The sequence below is a fragment of the Ursus arctos genome, unplaced genomic scaffold (genome assembly GCF_023065955.2).
Source record: "Ursus arctos isolate Adak ecotype North America unplaced genomic scaffold, UrsArc2.0 scaffold_4, whole genome shotgun sequence".
Taxonomy (NCBI): Eukaryota; Metazoa; Chordata; class Mammalia; order Carnivora; family Ursidae; genus Ursus; species Ursus arctos.
Genome location: NW_026623056.1, coordinates 39,429,123 through 39,456,955, shown reverse-complemented (window position 1 = coordinate 39,456,955; position 27,833 = coordinate 39,429,123). Strand labels below are relative to the sequence as shown.

General features: G+C 35.4%; 1 protein-coding gene across 2 annotated transcripts; it reads right to left on the bottom strand.

The window, feature by feature from the left end:
- Positions 1-51: 51 nt before the first annotated feature.
- ATG3 (autophagy related 3) lies at positions 52-27,828 on the bottom strand. 2 transcript variants are annotated; one of them, XM_026493275.4, is made up of 12 exons: positions 27,279-27,828; positions 23,659-23,700; positions 19,524-19,573; positions 16,693-16,763; positions 15,063-15,170; positions 11,438-11,487; positions 8,739-8,820; positions 5,725-5,759; positions 5,321-5,476; positions 4,392-4,519; positions 2,150-2,218; positions 52-323 (listed from the first exon to the last, which is right to left on the bottom strand). In XM_026493275.4, the coding sequence occupies exons 1-12, from the start codon at positions 27,348-27,350 to the stop codon at positions 242-244; spliced, it is 945 nt and encodes a 314-aa protein (XP_026349060.1). In that variant the 5' UTR covers positions 27,351-27,828; the 3' UTR covers positions 52-241. The 2 variants fall into 2 exon arrangements, with proteins under 2 accessions (XP_026349060.1, XP_057162547.1); XM_057306564.1 differs by having other exon boundaries at positions 52-2,218; positions 27,279-27,775.
- Positions 27,829-27,833: the final 5 nt, after the last annotated feature.

Sequence of the window (27,833 nt, the reverse complement as noted above, 5' to 3'; positions counted from 1 at the left end):
CTCTTAAAGAAAATACTGTTATCACCATTTGATAAGAAGGAAAAAAAACAGTCTCTTTACCACTCATTTTTATTAAACAAATAAGTCTGGTAGTGTAACTTTTTTTATTTAATGCATAAACATATAAGTCCCTTTATTAGAGAAATTGTACATATTGGTGAATATGGTCAATAGTCACATCTATGGGTTAATTGCTTAAAAATCAGAAACAATAATTAGGATAGATTCTATGCTCTCTTCGTTACATTGTGAAATGTCTTGTGTAGTCATATTCTATTGTTGGAATGACAGCTTGTACAAACTTCAAGAAAATTAGAAGATACCTAAAAGTCTTTAGCTAAGGAAAACATTGGTAAATGGTACTATGATTTAAGCTAATATTGTAATTATTCTTATTAAGCAATTTCTCAGAAAAAATATGTAGACAAAATCTTAAATTAAGTATATTAAAAAAATGCACTCACACAAGTTTGCGTCTATTAACATGAGGTTCTCTATAACTTTAACCTGCTTGACCCATTCCCATTTAATATTTGAATGTGAAACTTAATAAGTATGAGTTCACAGGAGCCCGATTATTTTGATATAAACATAAGGACAAGACCATTCATATTTAAATGAGTGGGAAATAGTTCCTTTACTGTCTATTAGTTTGCTAGGGTACAAAATAGGGCAGGGGAAAGAATATAAAAGCACTGAAGCAAAAGAGAAAAAAATAAAGTGGAAACCCTCCGAAGGACTGATTCTAAGTTAGTTTATGTACTTGCCATAGAATCTGCTACAATGGGCTGTCTTTAATAAAATCCTGAATTTTTTTCTATGTTCCACTGTACCTGGAAATATTAAGAGCTTAATTTTTATTCGGGGAACTGATGAGTCAATTATTAAACACAGAATCTTACAAGTTGCTACCTAGCCTCCAACACAGAGATGAATGCTCAAGTTATGCATCATAGGGTTGCAGGAATAAATCTGGTTTGGACCAAAAGTTCTTGGTTTCTTTCAATGTCAAATAGGACCAGTGTTCTTCTAAGGAACACACTTTATCAGCAATTCCTAGGTTTTTTCTAATTCCAAGACAGGGGTGACCCCTCACAGTCTACATCTAACACCGAGTGGCATAACCTACCAAGTGTAACATCAATCTAGCACCAAATTAATTCAAACTATTTGGCATCTTAATCATTGGTTTTGTCTGCTTTTGATGAATCCATTCTATGGGTACATGTAGTTCAGGACACAGCAGTTTACTTAGTTTATTCCTTTTATCAAACACAGAGAACTAAGTAGGAAAACTATAGTAAAATATAAGAAGGGTGCTTTTATCTGGAGAAATATAAAAATACTATATTTTAAGAATATCTGAAATATACTTTGTGTGCTTTACTTTTTTTTTTTAAAGATTTTATTTATTTATTTATTCGACAGAGATAGAGACAGCCAACGAGAGAGGGAACATAAGCAGGGGGAGTAGGAGAGGAAGAAGCAGGCTCATAGTGGAAGAGCCTGATGTGGGGCTCAATCCCATAACGCTGGGATCACGCCCTGAGCCGAAGGCAGACACTTAACCGCTGTGCCACCCAGGCGCCCCTGTGCTTTACTTTTTAATTAACCTATTTGTTAAGCTGAATTCTTTGCTTCAGAGACCTTAGAATGACACAACCTAACTTTACTTTTACCTGATGGGAAGCATATTTTTTTAACAGTTAAACTGGAAATATACTTAGGGAAAAGATACTCATGTGTTATCTTCTAAATTAGTAGGTTACTCTTCTTTCATCAATAAATTATGCCCATTGAGTTTTCCATCAAGAGCAATGGTTTTATATTCATATGTTCTTAGCCATTGCCTCTTGGACAAACAAAAGCAACTGGTAAGCTGCTGCCTAGAAAAGTACATATTGATCTGAGGCTTTGTAACAAGGCAGAGCTGACTGGTGCACACAGGGACATGTGCTAACCAATTGAACAAAGCAGAACTATCACAATATAACATTTTCCAACTAAAGACTCCTACGAAGACCTCCACATATGAGGGGCTAAAACAAGTTACAGGTACTGTGGCACTAACGTTGTTCCATTTCCCAAAGAGGAAAAAAAAAATCCTAGGAGCCAATATGCCACTACTGACATATATAGGTAAGGATACATATGAACACCAAGCTCTCCCCCTCCTTCTGCAACAGTCTCAATGATTTTCTTCATCACCTCAGCATGCCTAAAAGCAAAAGAACAAATAAACCTTATTAGCATAGATAAATTAGATCAAAATAGGAAAAGCAAGTTTTTGTGAAGTAATCTACCTTATTAGTGTCAGTGATTTAATTTTAATATAATAGTTATATTATAAAATATTCTCCTCCCTACTCCCCAAGTCAGATTGTTGAGAGTCATATACACTGTTTTATTGGAACACAGGCTAAATTTTAAAAGCTAGGGTAGTCAAAACACAATAGACTAGTTTTCCTATAACAGGGACGGAAAGAGTTGGGGGGAGGTTAGTACAGCAGAAAGCCAGAGAAAGGGAAATCATGGCAGGGTATAACTGCAGAGCAAGGACTGTCTGCTCTAAGAAACAAACAAGAAATAAGACCAGGAAAATTCAAAAAAGCTACATGGTAACAGCTAATCAAAAAAGCAAAGACAAATTTATAATGCTGTGATTTTTGACTATTCAAATATTTAGCAGAGAATAAGCCAAAACTGGGTTTTAAAAAAGCTAACTTGGTTTGAGTCAACAAGTTTATATATTTTTTCTTTGTCCTAATGCATATTTTAAAATTTATCTGATTTTTTTTTTTTTTTTTTTAATTTGAGAGAGAGAGTGCAAGAGCATGAGGGGGGGTGAGGGAGAGGGAAAAGCAGACTCCTCACTGAGCAGGAGCCCGACACAGGGCTTGATCCCAGGACCCTGACATCATGACCGGAGCCAAAGGCAGACATTTAACCGACAGAGCCACCCAGGCACCCCTCTCTGATTTTATTTAGAAATGATTTTTTGGCTTTATATAAAGAAATATGTGTATCTGAAGTTTTTGACCAATCCACAAATCCCTTCATAGTCAACCAGTGTCTTTCCTCTGCTATAGAAAGAATGATACCAAAGTAAATGCCTAAGTATAAAAACTGAGAAAAGGGCAGCGCACAAAAGAATGATCTTTTAGATATTCTCTGGCTTAAATATACTGCTTCAATTTTTATGAATATAAACTTCACGACAGAGGCAGTCAACTTTGAAGATGAGAGTAAATGTATTAGCTCTGAGAATCCAAAAACATAACCTGAGATGGCCCATGGCAATGCCTAAAATGTACTTGAAATCTCACCTTACAAACCCCCAACTTTTCTGCCCTATTTACATTACATTGCATTGGATAACACAGTCATTTATTAAAATATTTAACATTAATTACCAGTTAGACTACTTATTTCTTTTCCAGACTAAAATTTACACCCAAGAGAGAGACATGCCTCAGTTTGATAAGCACTGTCCTAAAACCTCAAACCACCACAGGAGCCGACAGAATAAAATGAGAACTTTCTAGATAATGCAAAACTAAAACTAATGACTCTTGAATTACTTTTCAGTTAGCGATATTAACAACTCTTGACATAAAAAAACTGGAAAAATGAACTAGGCTTTCTATACGATAAAGTTTAAGAATCAAGAGACTGCAAAAAAGGAGAAGAAAATATTTAAAAATTTTTAAAAGCTAGAATGTTGTATTTAATTAGTCAATGGAACGACCAAAGTTTTCATTTCAAAAATTTTGTTACCAGAATTTCTCAATGTTTTGTGAAAGCTACCCATTAGAAATAACTGAACAAGTCATGAATATAGACTCAGTTTCACTTATTTGGCTCTGAAAAAATACAATGATACAAAGAAAATCCCAAATTACAAAATGCACTTGATTTAAGTAGGGCTGAACATCTCTCAACTGAGGAGTAGAGGAAAAGAGAACTCTACATATATCTCCCTTCACTAACCAATAAAAGGAGATAATATGTCACGGAGAAAAACAGAAGGATAACTTCATACTCCACATTCATAGAAGGATACATAACAATAGGGCAAATCATGTCGAAATGATGGGCATTTTTTTTACTCTAAAAAGCACCTTCTAAATTATTCTTGGAGCTAAAAATAGTAGTAAAATCACAAAGACCTATACTATAATTAAACACAGAGAGAGAGAAAAAAAATTTTTTTAATGAATTAAAATAAACTGGTGACTTTTTCCTTTTTCTTACATATTTAAGCACAAGAACATTTCTAAGAAAGACAAAAGAGAACTGTACTTGCTTATTACATTTTTTCTGTTAGGGCACTTTCTTTACAGATTCCCAATAAATCCATAAGTACACACAACACACACACATACACACACCTGCATGGGTGAACTGAACACATAGGAGGTGGTGGGAGATGAGGGTGATTTTCAATGGTCACTGTTTTCTTCACATGATCTTGACTGATGTCTTCATACATGTGTTCAACTGTTAAAGGCTGCCTTTGCTAAAACAATAAAAAAATGTTTTGAAATCACTCTTTAAAATCCTTTAGACCTAAACCTTCATGTTTAAAATACATTTAGCCCCACCTCCCATATCACTTGTAATATAGAATTCCAGACTATTTAGAATTACCAGACTATTTGGGGGAGAGTTTACAATCCATTTTACCAACGAAGGGAGGAGACAGGTGTCTGTACATCGATGCTATGTGATTTCAGCCACCACCTAATACAATAAAGATCCTACAAAAAGGCAAGTTCATGGCTGTCAAAACATTTTATAACTTTATAACTCATCTTTTGGGTCTATTTTGTTTTACTTTTTTGCTTCCCATTCACAGTCATAAGAATGACAGGTTAAAACAAGTTAATTTTATTTCAGTTATCCTTTAATTCAATTAAGTAAATGAGTTTAAAAAAAAAAGGTTTTCTGTCTTAAAGAAAAGAACACACATACCAATATGATCATTCTGTAAATGCCTTGTATATTCAACAAATGTAATACTCAACAAATTTAATACAACAAACTAAGTTCAATTTCCCTTATATTTTGAAGGAATAACCTCAGGGACCAAGTAATAAATATGTAACAGATTATTTCTGTTTGATTCTTAGTAGTGTTGTCACACTGAATAATTCATAGTTTCTTCAAAATAAGAAGTTCAGTATTAATCATGAAATTGTAAAACAGACGATTTCTAAAATTTAAAAGGCCACAATATATATATCCACAGACCTAATGACAAAGGAATTAAATCCAACAATTTAAAACATTTACATTAAAATATATTTTCTGTTTTTACCTCATCATAGCCAAACAACCATAGTCGTGGTGTCTGGTAATATTTATCATAAGTGATATAAAGGTCATAAGTTCTTGTTTGCAAAATAGCATCTTCACCTCCAGCATCAGTTTTAGCTTTACAAGCTTCTACTATTTTTCTTGTGTCTAGGGTAGCCTGGCAATGCAAGGAGAAATTTACACCCATTAAAATCAGTATGAATGTGACAATTTAGAAAATATTTTTCCCACCCTGTATTTTTTTCCCCAAAACAAACAGAACTTAAAAGCCAAAGCTAAAACCTTATATGCTATAACCAATGCAAACATATAAATAAACGTTTACTGGAAAGATCAAGATACCATTAGGAACGCTAATCCCCAAGTTTATTCAGTAAAAGTTAACTAGAAACTCAATTTACAAACCTCATCTGTTTCCAACAATCCACTTTCTTCATATTCTGTTATAAAAAGCAACAAAAGATTAATCAAGTTCAAGAAAATTTCCTAAACCAAACTATATATTATTTCGGAGTATCACTCAAAACCTGGGTTTTTGCTTTTGTGTTTAACTGAAAATACTGAATAGGTATGACGGAGCTAATTTTACATTTCCAAAGCAGCTGATTCTTTAACTGACAGAGCCAGAGAAAATCAGCTTGCCAATGCCTGGTCCAAGCTACAGCCTATCAGCAATACCGAACAGCATAATGATCCTGTAGAACACTCAGTGACTCCATCACATACACAAGGCTATTCATATAATTGCATAAAACGTGCACATTAAAATCATCATAGGTTTCCATGTTGCTGAATCCAGGGGTAAATTCCCAGTTTTCATCTTAACCGATCTCTCACAGGGCCATCTGGATAATTTAGTCCCATGTTCTTTGAACACTTTCCTTGGCTGTTAAAATACTATATTTTCCTGGCTTTGCCTCTCACCTCACTGGCTTCTCCTTTACTATCTTCTATGCTCGGTTCTTCTTCATCTCAACTTTTTTAAACTCTACAGTAACCAAGGGCTCAGTTTTTGGACTTTGTCTTTTCTTTATCCACACTTACTCCTTTGAGGATTTCATCTAGTCCCAATGCCTTTAAATGCTAATAATTCCCAAACTTATCTCTGGCTATAAACCTGGATATTTGTCTACTTATGGCTCTCCTGGAATGACTAACGTACATCGCAAACAGCACACATCCAAAACTGAACTCCAAAACTCCCCCTCCAGAGCTATTCGGTCCTGTATTCCTTATCTCAGTTACGACACCTTTCCAGACACTGTAAAAAATCCTTGGAGTCACACTTGACTACTGTCTCTCTCATGCTACTCCCCCTCAGCAGCAAATCCTTTTGACCTTACCCTCAAAATATGTCCAGAATTTTGTTTCTCATCACTTTCAATGTTACCACTTGAGACCAAGCTGTTATCATTTCTTGCCTAGATTATCAAAATAGCCTAACTATTATCCTCAAACCTCTCCAATCTGTTCTCAATACAGCATTCACAGTGATTCTGCTGAACTGTATAAATCTCATTCTAAGTTCCTTTTCTACTTAGAAAAACCCTCTTATGGCATCTTATCTCACAGAGTTAAAGACAGGGACCTATGTGATCTGGTCCCAAGGTTATCTCACGGACTCCATGCCTTACTTCTCTGCCTCTGCCCTTACTCCTCTCTGAACACGGGATATTTATTTTTTAAAAGTAAGTTCTACATCCCATGTGGGGCCTGAACTCATGACCCTGAGATCAAGAGTCACATGCTCTACCTACTCAGCCAGCCAAGCACCCCTGCTCACAATATTTTATATAAGCTACACAAGCTCCTACACCTCAGGGGCTTTGCACTCTTCCTTAGATATCCAAAGAGCTTGCTCGCTCACTTCTTGCCAGGCTTTACTTAAAACTCATGTTCTCAATGAGGTTTTTCTTGACCAACCTATTTAAAATAACACTCATCCTTCCCCAAGACTCTGTCCCATCCCCCTCCTTTATTCTTCTAACACTTATAACCATCTAATACAGCATATATGTTGCTTCTCTATTGTTTTTTGTATGTGTCCCATAACTAGAATATAATCTCTGTAAGATCGTGTATACCGCTTTATTTCTAGCACCAAGAACAGTATCTGATATACAGATACTATACTGCCCAATGTTTGTTGAATAAGGAATGAAAATTGCCTGTTATATTAATTGTTGTTACATTACCCGCTATACCATCAACATTGTTTTTAAGCAAAATTCCATATAAAGCAATTTTTTCTTTAGCTCTATCCAAGGGAAATGTAACAAACACACTAAAAGACTGTCAGATATTTAAGGCAGTCCCACAGCTTGTACTCTAAAAACGGTGCTTTACTCATAGTATTCTTCCTACCCTTCACCCCAGCTTGGGTAACTGTACACAATTCAGACAGAAGGAATGCAGAAAGTATTTGTGCAAGAAGGTGGTGCTGACAATTAGAAGACATTCAGGTACAAGTGAAAATAAACAAGTACATTTGAGGTTCAAGAGATATGGACTGGAGGTTTAGATATGAAGCTGATCACAGAGAGGGTATGTGAGGTTGCTGTGAGCAATTTTGGTTACAAGTAATTCATTTTGATTTCTTCAAAGGATGGGAGTTTATCATAAAAATAAGGACAAAACTCCTTATTTTCCTAATCAGAATTCAGGAACAGATACACAGCTAGGTTTCATAAGGACTTAAAAGTAATTTATGAAACAAAACTGCAAAGTACTTTAAGGGGCGCCTGGGTGGCTCAGTTAGTTAAGAGTCTGTCTTTGGCTCTGGTCATGATCCTAGGGTCCTAGTGAACCCAGAGTCAGGCTCCCCGCTGAGCAGGGAGCCTGCTTCTTCCTTTCCCTCTGTCCCTCTCTCCCTCACTTGTATTCTCTTTCTCTCTCAAACAAACAGGTACTTTGAGTCAAGGCCACTCTGGCAATTTGGCTAGGAGTCACCTCCTCATCAGCAAACACCACCTATTATGCTGCTTCAACTGCCCTTGGCACCATCTTCCACTTCTGCATGCTACACAACATTTCTATCTCACCATAAATTCTATGTATTTGGTCAAAAAAAAAAAGAAAATACACAATACATGAGCAAACTTTGTTCTGCTCTGAAAAAACTTTTAAGAATTAGCTTAAGAATCTGTATCTTTGAACTTTTTACTGCATTAAAGATGTATGACTCAGATGTATCCCACTAGAAATTATGCTTGTATCAAGGCTATGTCCTAGGTAAAGTACAACAGTCCAAGACCAAGGTAAGTTCTGCACTAACTAAATTTAAACTAAACAAAATCCTCTCTGGGCTGTTAAATGTTAAAATCTATAACTCAATGGAGTACAATTCTTGTCCACTTCAAGTACTCATATTCCAAAATCAACATTCTAGTGTGATTAAAGAAAATCTAGAACATAAATACCTTCCATATCTGCAGCTTCTCCTTCATCTTCTTCTTCCTCCTCCTCACCTACTGCTGAGCAATCTTGAAGTTTTATACTGTCCTATGAAATTAATTATATTTAAAGTCACTTAAATATGTCCATTAGTTCAAACACTAACACTCATGTATCATTCGCAGTGCAAACCACTGTGAAAATATGAGTGGTAAAGACAGTTCTATCCTCAAGAAACTCCTACCCCAGGGGAGACAACAAACCCATAAACCAAATATTAAAAGTGATGTGCTAAGTGCTGTGACCGAAAAATATAAAAAGTATCAAAGAAGCACCAAGAATCATCTAACAATTTAACGATTTTTGCACTTCCAAAAAAATAGTATTTTTACCTAGCCAATTCATTAATATTAGGAAATCGGTTCAGAGTTATAACTTACACACATAATTTAAAGGAGAAAAAAGGTATATATTTGTAAATCACAATACATTTGTAAGTTAAACTTATTATAAATCAAACATTATATTCTAATTTGTTAACAATATTTTAGGCTGAATTAAGTAAAATTATCAGACTTTAGTTATTTTAACGTATAAGATTTCAGTTCAATTTTTAAACTATATGTGCACTAGAATAAAAGAATAATACTAACCAAAGACAAGCCTAGTATATAATTATCATTTCACAAATTCAATATTCCAAAAATCTGAAGTCAATGTAGTAAAGTAAAAAAACTGGACATCTAGTTTCACCTAATTTACAATTTTACTTCGATTCTATTTACCACTAGAAACTTAAATTGTATGTTATTATTACCACACCCAAAATGTGAAACCATAGAAGATAGTATCTGGATAATTATTATATGAGCCAATATCTAACAAACTGATCATTAAGGTAAATTTTAATCATGTTGATGTTATGGTGATCATACTTGAAACAGTAGAATACAGTGGAAATGAACAAGAAAGATTAACATTTGGGTCTGGACATCAAGTATTATAAGATATAAATTATAAAAAATAAAGTAAATTCTACATTACAAAGGAAATGACAGGAAAGACATTCAAGTTGTACATTATTCTAAGTAGCCATCCTTCAGTATGACATAAGGATGTTAAGTGGGATAGCAAGTACCATATTAATCATCACTGCATTTTTAAAAAATTCTTGAATTACCATAAACCTATCAAAAATGCTATCCACACTACTCTGCCATTTAACATTTCCAAAGTCTGGAGCATATACAATTAATGGCTGGAGTAAACAAGATTCCTAAAGTAGCAAAGCCATTTTGGTGATTTCTCTGTAGTCATTCAAACTCTCCAAGAAGTAGAATTTCAAAAAGAATTTTCGGGCCAATGAACTGAACCTGAATCCCCAGCAAGCATAAAATTGTACATTGGGAAAAAAAAAACAAAACTTGTTTTAGTTTCTAACACTTCCTGTTAAGACCCAGTTTTAAATCCCAAAAGATCCAAATGACAAAAACACACAAAAGAGAGTATCTTAAACTAGTAACTCTGGAGTAAATGTTTCATAAGAACAAAAGAAACTCAATTATTCTGCCCAAATATTCTATCCTCTAAGAGATCTGTTAACAAAATAATTAAGAAAAGGTAAGGGTAAAGACATTTTGTATTTTTTTCATATTGATGTGGTTTTGGAATATAGGTGAGGTTCAGTGGGGTAGAGTCTGGAGCCCATGAGCAAGAAAGAATTTTTGAGACGTCTTTGGTGCAAAATGATGGTTTATTAAAGCACGGGGACAGGACCCAAGGGCAGAAAGAGCTGCTGCCCCAGGTTGTGAGGGGTGGCTCATTATATACAATGGGGTTGGGGGAGGTAAGGAAAAAGGGAGGTTAAGAAAGTACTTTCATATGTTAAAGAAGACTCACAGGACACTGGAGGCCTTGCCATTGTCAAGTTAAGGTTGTTTTTCTCTCTAGCAAGGCATTAACATGAAGATGGTTGGGAAATTCCCTGAAGAATATCACAAATCCCACCCAGGAGTGGGGGGCGGGGGAGGTTGCAAGGTGTCAGCTTATGGTTTGTCCTCAGCTTGCCTTCCGTTCCCTCATCAGTATCATTTCAAATACAAAAATATGAAAACAACTGCAATCATTTTCTCTAGAAATGAAAAACTAATATAATATAGATGTCTGAATTGAAAATTTTCAAGCAGAAAAATTCCACCCAGTTACAGATTTTTACTCCCCTCCCCACAATAAACCATACAATAAAACCTAACTCATTTAGCTTCTACCCAGTCAAAATATATCATTTTTTGGATGATGTTAAAGTTTACCTTTAAATTTTCAAAAACAAAAACTTCCACTCAAAATAGCAGCAAATAAACTATAAAATTTAAACAATATATCATTAGCACCTAATCAACAAGTATCTAAACCTCTCCAAAAACCTCCATTTACCAAACATTTGGTACTCTCACTTAAAAATAAAAGCTATTCCTTTTAAACTAGCCTAGCAGCCTTTCCAATTGGTGAAAACCAGTAGTTTTCACCAGTTAGAATCTCAAAAAACTTTTTCGGCCATACAACAAAGTAAAATAAGCATTGGGAAACAGTAGTTTTGATATAGGAAAGTGAGAGAAAAAAAACAACTGGAATTTTAAAAAGCTTGAAAATAATCAGTTTGAATAAGACTATATACATGCAAATAACTATGTCATTGAATCTACAAATATAACTAATTAACCAGTACCTTGCTTTCCAATGTAATCTCCTTAACTGCTTCAGTTATTCCTGCAATACCTGTTTAAAATTCAAAAAAATTAACAAATTAAATTGTAAACATCTTCCATTTACCAGATTCAAGCAATATATAAACACTTAAAGTTACCTAAATTCTCACAACTTCTCTGAAACGAGGAGGCAATGTTAGCAGCATTTTACAAATGAACTCTAAAAGGAATAACACCAAAAGCACTTATCAAATTGAAACAAAACAAAACATACCAGCGTGATATTTTGCCATGAATTATTCTACTCTATCACTCATTTACTATCCCTCACTTACTTTCCCAGTGTGAGTCTCTATCCAATACATATTAATTCTCAGTGGACACATTAGGAGACTATAGGACTCATATTTATTTTTATTCAAAACCGTACTGAAATTTTCTCAAGAAGATATTAATGTTATTTGATTCAGAAATCTAGGATACCCAGAAGTAGTAATACCATACCACATTTATATGGGCTTTCCATTTTACTGTTTCCATAGCTTATTTCAGCCTTACAAACACTATCCTTTGAGGTAATTAATCATTTCTCCCTATGAAGAAATGAAGTCTCCAGAGATGAAATAACTTCCTTGAGTCTCATAGTTAGTGAAGAAATTGGAATTCAAATCCATGTGCTAACTTTTAGCTCAATGTTCTCTCCACTGCACCTCATTAAGCAACTACCTTGAACCTACTTGTCTCAATGAAGGTGGCACTAAAGCAGATGGGGGGCACCACAAGTCAGCTAAATAATATTTCTAATTCAAAATACATGTCATTGTTTTTAATTTGATAGTTCAACAGGATGAAATACACTAAAGGAAAAAAAAAACCCTACATACAAAATAAGTTTTGCCCCTTTGTTAATCTTCTAAAATCTTTATATATCTGTTCAACATCTCCAAACTAAAGAATAACTCACTTTCACTAATACAAAATGTCACAATCCACAGCTCTAACATAAAGCTTTTACTTCATAGTTTTTCTACAAATTACTATATAATAGATTTGATTATTTCATAACAATAAAACCCAAATCTTAACATACTGAATTGGTATAACAAAACGATTCACTGGATCCAGTACATAGATACAAACAAAATAAACCTCTTCAATCCATCCAAATATAATAATGTAGTAGTAGCCCATTAAACTGGACTCTTCTAAAAGTAGGACATACTGGCAAAGAAAAAAAAAAAAGCTCAAATGACTAATGAAGGTAACATTCTCAAGAATTCTGATGGTTAATTTTATGTCACCTTGGCTAGGTTATCGTGTCCAGATGCTTGGTTAAATACCAGTATAGATGTAGCTGTGAGGGTATTTTTTAGGTTTTAACATTTAAATCCACAGACTTTGAATAAAGTAGATTACTCTCTATAACATAGGTGGGCCTCATCCAATCAGTCGAAGGCCTTATAAGGAAAAACTGAGGTGCTCAGGAAAAAGAAAGAATTCTGCTTTCAGACTGTCTTCAGACTTGAGCTGAAACAATCAACCCTTACCTGGGTCTTCAGCCTGCTGGCCAGTTCGTCCTACAAACTTCAGTCTTACTAGCTCCCAAAATCACGTAAGTCAATTCCTCAAAATAAATCTATACCTATATACCTGTATCTATATATACATCCAATTTTTCTGTGTCTCTGGAGAACCATGACTAATACAAGGGCTAAGAGAAATAAAAGAAACCTATGAGAAGCAAAGATGAAGCAAAGAGAACTGAGGCGAATAAGTAACCAGGCACATGACCTTCTGAGTCAACTGGAAGCAGTGTTTTAATCAAATCACAATATAGTTTAAACTAAAATTCTAAGGATCTCTCTCTAGCAGGGCAAACATTTTTCCAGTTGTTGAATTTCTGTAATAGATTTTCATCAATCCAATAATACCGACTGACACCTACTTATCTCTGTAATAAATGCCTCTGTAAATATGCACTTAGATTTTGAGCTAGTCATTATGGAATAGAATACAACCAGACAACAGAATAAGTCATTTACTTGACATCAGAAACATTAGCTATAACTAATGACTCTAGTCAGTCAACCATTTCCTACAGATGCACTGCCCACATCTTCCACCACAGGAGAACTAAAGCAGAGCAGCTGAATAATTTCAGAAAGATCAAAAATTAAAGAAGTCCATCTACCATCACTCTCAGTGGGAGAAATTGGATGATTTTTGAAGTCATTTCAAAAAGCTGTTCAATACACTATTTTCTCAAGGCCTTGACATTAACACTCAACTCATCAAAAAACAAGTAAGTTTCAAATCAAGAGGCCCAAGTCTGGAATCTATGCCTATATCATCATAAACACACGGCAGTGTCCCTTTTTAAAAGTAGAGGGAAAACTGACCTAACAAGGTACTTTTTCCAGTGCAGATTACTTAGCCCTCTGACTACTACAGTGGGTCTCAACTGATGGCAGCAATTTTGCCCTTCACAGAATATCTGGCACTATCTGGAGGCATTTTGAGTTATCAAAATTGGGTGAATACTACTGGCATCTAGTGGGCAGAGCCCAGAGATGTTGCTAAACATTCTGCAATGTACAGAAAATGCTACAGCAAAGAATCATGCATCCCAAAATGTTAGTAGGGCTAAGGCTGCGAAATCTTGCTCTAGTACTACTTCTGATATACCTGCTACTTTCTAGGACTTCAAGGGAGAAAACTTATTTTTTAGTACTCTAGATTTAAACTCAGAACATATTTTCTCCATTAAAACTAAGTCATAAATGGCATTTATATAACTATGTAAATTAACTACTAACTAACTAATAGTTAACTATTAACTAACATTAATTAATTTATGGTACGGTACATAACTATTTATATAACTATGTAAATGCAGATTAGTATATTTTGCTATAGCTAAGTTAGTATGGCTAAGTTAGTGTGGCTAAATTAGTAGGCTATAGCAGCATATGCTAATCTGCATTTACATAGTTATATAAATACAGTGGCAAAATAGGTTTTTAGGACTTGAAATAAAAAATCATCTTCAGACTTACAAACAACTTCTGCAAACATACACTTACAAAAGGCTTGAATTTAGTCAATTCTTTTAACAAATTTATTGAACAACTTCTGTACCAGATACTATGACAGATATTGAGGATTCGACAGTGACTCTCTACCTAAGGAGTGTGGTCCTTACAATCCTCTTACAGTCACTCAACAAATAATTACTAATTACTTTTAAATGCCAGGCCTCTGAGTAAAATAAAGATACATATAGTTCCTGTCCTAAAGCTAATCATCCAGCAATGGGATGACATGTAAATAAGGAATTCTAAAGCAAAGTAGTATGCATACTCAGTAATTCTGTCTTTCTTTCTTTAGAAATAAAGAAAATGATATGGATATTTTCAAGTTGCTACTAACATAGCAGTACTTTAAAAATTTGGTATACTCCAAAGGCAATTTTTCTTTTTTTTCCAATTTGTCTTCCTGCTTCTTTTCAGGTAACTAAGTCTATTGGGGACAACTGTGCCTTATGTATCCTTTGTTTTTGTTGTTTTTGATCAATGCTGTAATAAAAGACTGTAAAAACATTTAAAACAACTTAAACTAATATATGGTATTCTATTCTCCTCTTACCTGTGTTATGATAAGTATCTACCCATCCCCCATCACCATCATCTTCTTCAATGATAGCTTCCAATTCATCTGAATATTCCATCTGTTTGCACCGCTTGTAGCACGGCACTATAAAAAAAAAAGGCAAATAGAGTTACAGCATATAATCTCCTTCCTATAAATCTATTAGAAAAAAGAGAGTTTATTCCATTTTAAGGAAATACTGTATTTCACTTCTAGTAAAAGTGATTAAAGAGTTGTATTCAACCCACAGACACATTAATGACCACATTTATCTTTCCCTAAGTAGCTTTGTCAGAACACAAGTAGGAAGGCTCTACTGGAAATTTTCTATGTATTCTTTACCCTGATGGTCTGTGAACAGCAGGCTAGAGCCAGAGATGACATTGTTCAACTTCAGGCCAATGAATAATAATAATACCTTATTTTAATAGCTTTACTCTCAAAACAGGAAGGCACCACCTGTCATTCTCAGGGGTGGTAGAGATGACTTCCAGTCTGCAATGCTATAGTAACTTTTAATATGTATTTCATAATTCTTAAGTTCCAGCTATTCATAGTGGATAAGCAAGTGTAAAATTCATTAAACTGCTACATTTTATCATCTTATACAATATTGGAGCCAAGTTTTTCATATAATATATGTGTCAATTAACAGATATTACTCATATAAGCCTAAAACTGAACAATTATAATGTAAAAACATGATGATGTAGAGTCAAGAAATGGCTATTAACCTCTTGATTTTTTTAAAAAACAAGCAGGATATAAATGATCAATTCTAATAAAACATCTGTGGGAAAGAAAAAAACTGATGTGTTATACATATTTTCCCTTTCTGTAACAGATAAATTAGAACAAAAATCAATGCACTGTTACGTGATTAGACAGGGACTATAACAACCTTCTGATGCTGTTTTCAAATTAACTTCATAAAGGAGAAACTAGCAGTTTCAAAAACATTTTTTTCCTAAAGGCAATCTTTCAAAGATACAGTGGATAATAAATCTTTAGCTTGGAATTTTTAGATGTCAAAGGTAGTATCAATTTCATTTTTCATGACAAATGTTTAAGTTTAAAGAAGATCAAAATCAAAGAGCTAAAAAGTTTATAATTATGAAGTCAACTTTAAAAAAAGGCAATTAAAATTCCAAATTCCAAATCTGCTTGGGCCCTTTCCCTCCACATCTTAGAACTAGACCTTTTTGGGAAAAAGTAGTAACAAAAAGGAAGGAGGTAAAAATGAAATAAGGAAAAAAATACTCTAGCAATAGAAAACGCAGAGTTTCATCATATTTCCAAATTTCTGTATGGCTTCAAGCATAAATTAAGATCAGTAAATGCTAAGGTTTTGGGCGCCTGGGTGGCTCAGATGGTTAAGCATCTTGACTCTTGGTTTCAGCTCAGGTCATGATCTCAGGGTCCTGGGATCAAGCCCCCACATCAGGCTCCCAGCTCAGCAGGAGTCTGCTGGAGATTCTTTCTCTTGCTTCTCTTGCTCTCGCTTTCTTAAATAAATAAATCTTAAAAAAAAAAAACTTTAAAAAATGCTAAGGTTTTTTTCTGTTTTTGCTTTTTTAAATATAACTCTTTGTGAAAAATTTACTAATATATGCAACATAATTCTTACCATTTTTGGTGACCAAAAATTGTTTGCCTGTTGGTAGGTATGCCTTCACTTTCAATTCTTCCCCTGTAGCCCTTTAGAAAGAGCAAAAAGCACCAAAATACAAGAACTATTTTAAAAGGCAAAGACAGAACAGAAGATATCACATATAAATATCAAAACTACATAATCCACACTCCTGAGAAAATTGTTTTAGGACTAGTTTTGGAAGGATGCCATTAAGTGACGTATGTTAGGGCATGGAAGACCATAGCATTGTACGTGAAATGTACTAAGAGACGCAGAGAGACCTAAGAGAATTTAGATTACATATTAGACAAAAAAGACAGAATAATATAGAACTATTAAGCAACTATTATGCTTGCCTCTAAACAAAAAGAAAATGTTGTTCCTTAGGGAGTGTATTCTCAGACTTTCAATTCCCAAGTACTGCTCATCTTCAGATCAAGAAGAGGCAGAAAAATATCTGTAGGACATTACATAACAAAGTAGGTGGTTGGCAAGATCCCTGTTCCTGCCACTCGATTAAAATTAGAACCAAGAGAAAAAAGGTGCTTTGAATCACAAGATGATAATATTAAAAATAATGACTGAAAACAGAAAAAAAAAAAACCTTTACTGAGTGTTTACTAAGCGTAAGACTTAGAACACGAACATGCATTACTTTTATTTACTCCTCAGCATCCTAAGAGGTGAGTAATATTAATATTCCCATTTTAGCTTAAATAAGTCAGACTACTCAAGGTCAGAAAACTAAAACATAGAAGAACAAGTGAATCCAGGACTCCTGCTCTTAAACACTACTCTCTCTGTGGGTCAGAGCCAGCTATACCATTTCTGATTTCTCATAGCTACTCTGGACTATGTTACTAAGAATTTGTTCAAAGATTCTTCTGTGGGTCACCTAATGAACTGGCCAGAGCTGGAGTGGCATGTGTTATCTGCTAAAAACATGTGAACAACAATGGGGAGTCTACTGCCTTATCAAAGCTTCAGTCTAAAGTTTAACCATAGATACCAGCACAAAATAAAGCCAGGAAATGACCTACTATCTTTTAGCAGCCTTCTAGGTTTCCTTAGACCATTCTCGTGTGTCAAATTCAATAATGGCATAGCAATGCCTAAAGTTCTGAGTGAAGAATATACAATACAGTCATGATGGCACTTGTAGACACAAAACTATAACATGGAAATAACCTGTTTCTAGCACTGGTTTAAAATGAGTTGTTCCTTTGGCCCCAGGAATTCAGCCAGAAGTGTGGACACTGGAGTAGGGTATAACTGAGTTCTAAATTATTTCAACTATCACAATTCATAAAGTGAAACTATAAACTACCTGCTAAAAAAAGATCCTGTCCATATACACATTTCCCTGTAACAATACTATAAATCATATGTCTGAGCTACTTAGACAAATAAGGACTATCACAAAGAAACCTGAAGAAAATCTGTATCTATTATATTGAAGAAAATCCTAAATCAGTTCCTTTCATAAAATGGATATTAAATTTTATATACCTATTTGACTTAAAACACACAAAAATTATAGACTAGAACAAAGCTAAATATAATTTTAACAATTTGTAATCCAAAAAAAAAATCAATCACCCTTACTAAATCATCAGCTGCTATGATATTAACTCAATTTTAAATATGAACAGAAAATACATATAAGGAAGACAAAAGCATAAAAATAAATGAACCTGACATTTTGGCCTTTCTTGGTACATTAAGAAGCAGTGTTCTAAAAGATAAAGAGCAATTGATAAAAAGCAGTAAAACTATTTTGGGTTACAAGTCAAATATAAAAATTGAGAAGAGAATAGGCCATAGATAAAAGAGAGTTCCAACTTTGGCTTCAAATAGTTTTAACTATTTAAGCTCTTCAGATATGAAGGAAAACATTATCAGTTCTAACTTCATTAATTTTAGAACCCCTGCTCCCAAATTAAAACTGTACCTTTCAACCACAACTGAAAAAGTGTCATTAAGGGAATCAGAATAAAAAGAAAAAAGGATATAACAAGTTGAACCATTTATACCCAAACAAGATGATAATTCCAAAACAATTCTAGCCTAATTAAAATAGCTCTGCCAGTACTGGGATCACTTTTTTAGCTACAGTCAGGTGGCTTTACCTTAAGTACTTGAATGTAATGAAACGGCATTTGTTTTAAAACATTCTCTTATTACTCAGAATATTTAAAATATGTTATGAGATCTGCTAAGTTGCTTACTTTTTTTACATTACTTTCATTATAAAAAAATTAATAAAAAAACAAAAACAAAAAAGTCTGTTAACAGCAGATTTCTAGTTAAGACCTTTAATGAGTATCATGAACCTTCCTTAACTTCTCAGCTAATTCCTAAAATAGGGGCATACTTTTGAACCTTATAGAAGGTCTTATGATTAAAAAACTTAAGACGTTGCAAAACTCTGTATTTATTAATGTTATAAAAATATTCAGTAAACATTTTAGTTTGAAAAAAAATGAGCTGGTCAAATTTATTAAACTCTTGAACATTATTTTTTAAAGATCCACCACAAAATCGGACCTAGACACTATAAAGGGAATACTAATAAAGGAAATAAAGGCATTTATCTTAAAACTGTCTTTCATTCTAACAAAGCAAAACAAAGTAAGTATAACAGCCAATATATCAGCCTTTATTTTACTTTAGGTATCACTGGCTCACTGCTTAACAGAAAAATCTACTAGAACAGAGTTTAAATTGGTCATTCTAAAGTTCATGCCCTAATCTGTTTTGCAAACTGCCACAATTATAAAGCTTTACCTTTAACTAATTTCTCTTCCTCACTCAAGATTACTTACCATTGCCATGTTGGACAGTGGTGGACTAAGTGATCTCCAGCTGCCACAAACTATTTAGGATTTAAAAGGAATATAAAAGAAAAAGGAAAAAGAAAAATTGAACATCACTGAATGTAAGACGGTAAAATACCAAAGCGATCATCCTGTGTAACCCTGATACCCAATAATCATATAAATGCAAACAGCACCAAACCTGCTCTACCACTTGGATGATTTTTGATTATTATTAAAACTGCAAAATTTTCTACATCCATAAAATTTAAATTTTGGAAGACAAAAACATTGAGTGTTATTTATTTTAAATTCCATTTTTATCATTGGATTAAATAATGCCAAAAGGATATAGTATCATGAAACGAATAAAGGTAACACTGCAGGATTTAAAATGTCAAAACCATTTTATGGATAAATAAGATAAAGACAGATACCTGCTAGGGGCTGAAAACTCAATGAAGATCTTTGGGAAAAAATACTAAATAGATACAGGCCTCTGATGTAAGAAGTTTATGACATCACAGTGCACAGTTTTCGCTCTCTTTTTTTTTTTCTTTTTAAGTTTAGGTAATAGCCCATTTTGTAAGCGTTTTCATATTAACAAGAGTGAGAAATGTAATGCTAAACAATGGGGGAAAGTTAGAAGCTTTTGGATTGACTCAGAAAATACCAACACAGTTAAGAAATTGAACCCTCTAACACCTTAGACTTTCTGGGCAGGTTGAACATTGCACAAGTTTTTATTTTTCTTCAGAAATCGAAAACAGACTCAGGAAGAAAGAGTTTAACCTTTCGAGAATTTCCATTATACATGAGCATGAACTCATCTTAATGTAAGCAGAAATCCTCCTTAGTCTTGAGAGCAGAAAATGAAAGAAAGTCTCTTAAGCATAACTGCAGTGTCCCAACTCAGGCAATATACACACTTCCCCAATTACTTCTATTTCACAATAGCTCTAACTTAAATTCATATATTGTTCATGGTTAATTACACAGCAAAAAATTACAGTATCTTTAATCTTCTAATGTTTGTCTCGGAAAAGAATGTCTATATATAATACTCTATTTTCATTTAACAAAGTAAAATTTTATAATATAGGTTTTCTAAGAGTAATTTCTTTCAAGAAGATACATTAACAAGATTTAGCAGCATACTCCCAACAGCAACTTTTCAAATGTTTCTGTTCTTTTATTTCAGAGAATCTTATTATTATTTAAACTAGTTAGGTAAAGACAAAAACCCAAATGAAAACAATACTCTCTCCCCAAGTTTTAAGTATTTTAGGTCACTGTAACCAAATGCTACCTTTATTTTTTTTTTAAGATTTTATTTATTTATTTGACAGAGAGACAGCCAGCGAGAGAGGGAACACAGCAGGGGAGTGGGAGAGGAAGAAGCAGGCTCCCAGCAGAGGAGCCCGATGTGGGACTCAATACCGGAACGCCGGGATCACACCCTGAGCGGAAAGCAGAGGCTTAAGGACTGCGCTACCCAGGCGCCCCCCCAAATACTACCTCTAACTCTGTGGTTACCAAGAACTACTCTAACACCACCAAAAAAGTATTAATTCAACAAAATGCAAGCAAAACAAAGAGTTAAAAATTTAAAAATTCTTTAATGATATTGCCTTGTCACAAGACTCTAATATTTTATTCCCTGACATCTCCAGTAGCATCTATTAAAAAAATAATAGGGGCACCTGGCTAGCTTAGGTGATCTAGCACCTAACTCATATCTTGGGGTTGTCAGTTTCAGCCCCACGTTGGGTGTAGACATTACTTAAAAAATAAATAAAAATTAAAAAAAATAACAAAATACTAGAAGGTAAGAAAAACTATAAGAGAACATGAATTGCACAGATAATTAGTACAGGTGTACATCTTGCCCTCATTAGCAATGGCCATCATTGCAGGCTTCATATGCTCAAACGAAACAAAACATAAGGCAGACTCAAATTTCTCAAATCTCAGTACCACTTGCAGTAGCTTTCTCTCGGTGATTAAATATTATATAATACTGAGTAACTCCAAGATAAAAACAGTTATTAACATTTTGGCCAGCAACTTTATCCTCAAGCTTTTCTACTACTAATACTCTACTTAAGTCACACAGATATATACTCAAGTAATTTTAGTCAGGCAATTCTGTATTAGATAATGCCTACCCCTCTTTTTAAACACAGTCCTTCCAACAGCTCTCAATGAAAACAAAGAGAGAGCTGGAGGATAAAAGCCAGAAGATCAGAAACAGTAAGAGAAAACAAATAAATAGATCAACTCAGTATATCTTGTATCCAAAGCAAATTGTGTCTTGTTTTCCTCCTCTAGACTCATTCTAACCTAACTCAATCCTGTAACTGTGCTCTATCTCAATTCAGCATCATGTGGTTAGTACCCAGGTGAGCTAGTTTTGTCTTGCATTTTTTTTTAAAAAGGAGGATATTCATAAACCACTTAATGATATAGTTAAGTGCTACTCATTCTACGGTTAGTAGCTGTTTTAAAACATCTTAAATCTATCCAATGACCACAGACTAGCATCTCTAACTCCAACCATCTATTTACCAATTAGCTGTCTTCCCATAGATAAAGCCAAAGACTGTAAGAAGAACAGCACACTTTCATCCCTGCTCCTGATTTCAGACAGTTTTAAGAGCCAAGTCTAACTTATACCTGTTTGGCAAGAAAGTTAACAATATCAAAACTTAGTTTATGTGGCATTCAAGGTATTAAACTCATGGTGCCTAAGGTAGGATAGGTCCTTTAGAGAATGTCTAGCCAAAACCCCACATTTTACAGACAAGGAAACATGAGGCCTGTGTCATAGCTTAATTGATTTACCCAAGTCAGTAAGAGAAATGGGTGTAGAAGACAGATCTCCTATGTTCTTTCTATACCACCATGTGTCGTCACTACAAATAAAGATAATTTTAGAGTAAAGATCAATTCAGCACATCATTCTCAGAACTCACAAAGATTTGGGACTCAAGAGATTCCATCACAATTGAAAACTGAAAGATCAATTAATTCTTAGGCTTGAGGTCTTAGAATTTACAGCAATAGCCAGATCATCAAACAAGTCCCAATTCAAAGTGTTTCTTTCAAAACAGTAAAGTTCTATTGCCAGTGAGTAGTATTTTTATTTTTTTATTTTTAAAGATTTTATTTATTTATTTGACAGAGACAGCCAGCGAGAGAGGGAACACAAGCAGGGGGAGTGGGAGAGGAAGAAGCAGGCTCCCAGAGGAGGAGCCTGATGTGGGGCTTGATCCCAGAACGCTGGGATCACGCCCTGAGCCGAAGGCAGACGCTTAACGACTGCGCCACCCAGGCGCCCCAGTGAGTGGTATTTTTAATGAAAGTTAAAGGTGAAACTTAAATAAATTCTGTTATTTATTAAGACTAAAAAATAAGTCTGATGCAACCATAACTATTAATGAACCTGGAATGTAAAAGGATGTTTAGAACAGTATTTATGTTTCTAAGGATAACAAAACAAATTACCTAAAGGAAAGAGAACACTTTTATTACACAGATTTGGTAAACAAGTAAAATGATTCCTCAAAACATAATTCTATGTTAAAAGTTCAATGAAACACAACTGGCCTATAAAATAGACATGAGCTTCAGCATTAAGCAGATCAACATTACTTGGTTAGTAGAAAAAGTGAAAGAATTGTGCGAAAAAACATCAGCATTAAGTATGTAGCAATAAAATATTTAAGCTAAATACTGAAAGAAAAATTAATATCCAAGCAGTGAGCCAAAGTTTCCAAATGAAAAGCCATGAAAACTTATGTTTGATGTAGACAGAGGCAAGACAACAGCAAACACCAGAGAGCCCACGGTATAGCCTCAATATAACACAAATATGAGTGAAGGGTAAATGACCATCAGAATCTTTTCCATTCCCTCTCCCACCTCCATTTCTAAATAAAGAGGAACTAGAGAGAAATATGAGAAGTGGCAAAGTGAGAAGGAAGTTACATCTTCTCTTATGGGAAGTAGAAATCCCTATAAAATTGCTAATAGAGTCGAAAGAATCAAGATTACAGTTTAAGATGTTTTCTTATAAAGTAAAAAAAAATCCCACCCAGGTAAATATAATTATAAAATGTAATAGCTTCAGAATAACACTCACCTCTTCTGGGGTGATAACACCTGTTTCCTTAAACTTTGATTCCTAAAGAAAGCAAAAAGAATAACATATTATACTCTTTCACTTTCGAATTAAAAATGTTTGTGGGCAAGTATTTGCCTGGCACCCTTCTAGTCAAGAGAGCACATACAAAAAAGAATCTATCACTGGTACCTGACCCCAAGGAATATACAAGTCTAATGAAGGAAACTGACATGAAAATAATTACAATTTGATCAGTGCTAAAATAGAGCCAAGATCTTTGGAAAAATATCAAAAGGTTTATACAACATACAATGATTTTGTGAAATGACCAAATATCTTTATTTTACAGAAGAGTAAAAATGTCTTAAGAATGTTTAGACACCTTACTATTCGGCCAACATCTCCAACATCTCATTTTAATCGAGTAACACTAGAAACCAAATCTAGTAGTCATAAATCATTTAATCCTTTCCCATTATCTCCAAGATATTGATACAATATTCTCTCCTCTAAAGCAAAGATGCTATTTATCAAATGTTTCTAAATTTTAAATTAAATGTAAGATTTTGTAGTACAGTCTACAAAAATGAAAGGTTTCATTGATGAACATTATTCACTCAACAAGTATTCATCGAATAACCACTTTGCGCCAGGCACTATTTGAAGTAATGGGGATATAGGAGTGGATAAAACAGACCAAACTCATCCTTGTTCTCATGAGGAGTTTAAACTCTAGTGGAGTGAGAAAAGTCAAATGGTAATGAAAACCACAAGGAAAAATGAAGCGGCAAGCAAACAGTCAGGGGTGGAGGGAGAGAGATGGCTCTTTGAAAAAGGATGGTGCGGCGCCTGGGTGGCTCAGTTGGTTAGGTGGCCGGTTCTTGGTTTCTACTCAGGCCATGATCTCAGGGTCCTGGGATGGAGCCCCAAGGAATGGCAGGCTCCATGCTCAAGAGGGAGTCTGCTTGAGGATTCACTCTTCTCGCCTTCTGCCCCTCCCCCCTCTTGAGCACACACGCACTCTCTCTCTAAAATAAATAATATTAAAAAAAATAAATAGTGGTGCCTTGGTGGCACAGTTAAGCATCCGACTCTTGGTTTCGGCTCAGGTCTGATCTCAGGATCATGAAATCAAGCCCTGCATGAGGCTCCATGCTGGGTGTGAATTCTATTTGAGTTTCTCTCCCTCCTCTCTAAAATTAAAAACAAAACAAAACAAAAACAAACCTAAAATAAATAAATAAATAAATAAATAAATAAATAAATAAATAGGATGGTTAAGAAAACAAAGGTTTCAGTGATAGGTGACTTCTGAGCAGAGACCTTAAAAAAATGAACAAGCCACAAGGCTGTAAATGAGCATTTTCGGCAGATGGTGCAGAGAGTACGAAAACCTGAGGCAAGAGAGTATTTAATGAAGGTAACAAAGAGGCCAGACTCGCTCAAGCAAAAGTGAGCAAGGAGGGGCGCCTGGGTGGCACAGCGGTTAAGCGTCTGCCTTCGGCTCAGGGTGTGATCCTGGCGTTCTGGGATCAAGCCCCACATCAGGCTCCTCTGCTATGAGCCTGCTTCTTCCTCTCCCACTCCCCCTGCTTGTGTTCCCTCTCTCGCTGGCTGTCTCTATCTCTGTCGGATAAATAAATAAAATCTTAAAAAAAAAAAAAAAAAAAGTGAGCAAGGAATAAAGTAGTAGTAGAGATAAGGGCCTCTACCAATCAAGGGGAGGCTTGAAGATCATTTTAAGGACTTTCGTTTTTACATTACCATGACTTTTCTTAATTTCTACTTGCTAGGATAAGTCATTGTTTCTTTCCGAAGGATTTAGTTTTTCCTCCTTGCCTTCTTATGTCTAGTAAGAAACTACAGGGATTCTCTCTGTAAACAGGAACAGGCAAGGAGAGGGTCAATAATTCTGCTTTCCTTATTACTGAAAATACATACTGACAAATACATATTGACAAGCTAACACTTTATAGTTTGGAGAATAAGTAAAATGATTCCTCAAAACATAATAGTGCTATAAGTTCAATAAAATACAACTGGCCAATAAAACAGAAGTTTGTTTTTAAAAATTTTATTTATTTGACAGAGAGAGAGAGAGAGAGCATAAGCAAGGGGAGCAGCAGGCAGAGGGAGAGGGAGAAGCAGACTTCCTGCTGAGCAGAAAGCCAGACTTGGGGCTCGATCCCAGGACTGTGGGATCATGACTTGAGGGGAAGGAAGACGCTTAACCAACTGAGCCACCCAGGTGCCCCTAAAACATTAATTTAATAATTTGGGAACTTTTTTTTTTTACTCTTCTCTCCGAAACTGAAGAGTTTAACAATCATGTATTATTTAAATGCTGCATATCTAGGCAGACATGTTTCTGAAAAATGACATGAGAAAGAATCATTCGATTCAAACGTCAAAATTATTTTCAATTTCAAAGTTGACTAGAATTAATTAAGAGGAATTTCACAGTAAAAAATATGTAAGCATAGCAAGAGTTGGAATTTTCATTTATAAACCTTTTTTTTGTTTTAAACTTGGCCCAACAAGGTATCATTTTAAAATCAGTCACAGAAATAAATATTAAAAAAGTACACGGCTAACATTTCCCTTTGTCATGGAAAGAGAGCAAAGTAAAACTATCCACTATTCTTCTTAGCATACTAGAATAACTTCTTATAGAGGAACAACCATATACAAGGATATTTCATCCCCACAGGATTTATAAAATTCTCATTGAAAGGTTAAAAAAATATAAATAAAAGCACTTAAGCAAGAACTCCCTATTCATTTAGTCTCATTGCTCACTTATCAGAAAGGAAAAAGTTACAATGACAAAAAACTTGTAAGACTTAAAAAAAAACTTGAATGTACTTCCAGAAATTTAAGTCTGAAAATTAAAGTCACTGCTAATAGCTAATGTTACAACTTTTACTTTAAAAACGTTGTATTAATGACAACGCAAAAAATCAATCAATCAATCAATCAATCAATCAATCTAGGAGGGTCAGGCTGCTGCTTATTATCAATGAAGTCCAGGATTTACAAATAGTTTTCTGACTATTTTAAAAACTCGGAAAGGGAAGTTTTGCCTCTTAGCTGGGTTCAACGATACTGACAGAGATAATGTTGCAATTCACCTTATTCCTCTGAAACCTAACAAGAGGGGACCTCAGTCACAACTCACTATTTCAAACTCCTAATTATAAGAGACTTTCTATAAAATCTGAAAGAAAATAGTGACACGTCATTTTAGCACCAAATATTGATTTCGTTTTTAAAAAGATAAGCAAAACCCTCGTTTAAAAAGTTTAAAAGACTTCCAATGTTAAGATTTAACGCTCTCAAATCTACTTGGATGCCGACCACCTTCCAACTTGACATACCCAGACGCGCCGGGTTCTGACGGGTGGCGACAGCAATGCGCACACAGCGTCGCTCCAAGTTTACCTGAAGAGCCCGAAAGCCCTAGAGAACACCTGCGTAAGACCTCCAGCGGGGCTGCACCCTTACCTGTGTCCCACCCTTACCACCTTCCTACACTTTTCCCCGCCGGAGAACACGGTGTCCCACCCGGTGCCGGGTCCTCAATCCCTGCGGAGTTGAGCGTGTACCTGACCACCCCTGGCAAGCCCGGCCTGGCTTACCTTGAGCACCGGGGTCAGGTACTCAGCCACTTCCAGTGCTTTTCCCTTCACCGTGTTAATCACATTCTGCATCCTGGGGCCGGAGAAGCGGCCGGCCCCGCGACGGGACGGGAGGGGCAGCCAGGAAGGGACCGGGAGTCAGAAAAAATCCCCGCTGCCGCCGACGCTCATCGGCACCCGGCTGGCGGCACCCGAGGGGACGGGACGCGACGGGACGCGACGGGGCGGACCGGACGAGGGGGAGGGGCGGCCAGCGCCAATCGCGAGGGCAGGGTGCGCGCTGCTCACCACCCAGGCAGTGCGCGGCGGACTGGGCCTAGGTGTCACCTGGCCGCGAGGGAGGGCGGCGGGGATGAGGGGAGAGTTAGGGGGGAGAGGCGGGCGCACGCGCACCCCTCGCCTTCTCGGGAGCTGTCTTCTCCCCCTTGCTTCACTCGCGCCCCTTCCGGCTTCCCCTTCTCTCTCTCTCGCCGTAGCTCCGCCGCCACTTGGGCCTCACGTGACTCAGGACTCTCCCGACACGTGACGCGAGAAAGGGCGCGCTGGGGCGGGCTC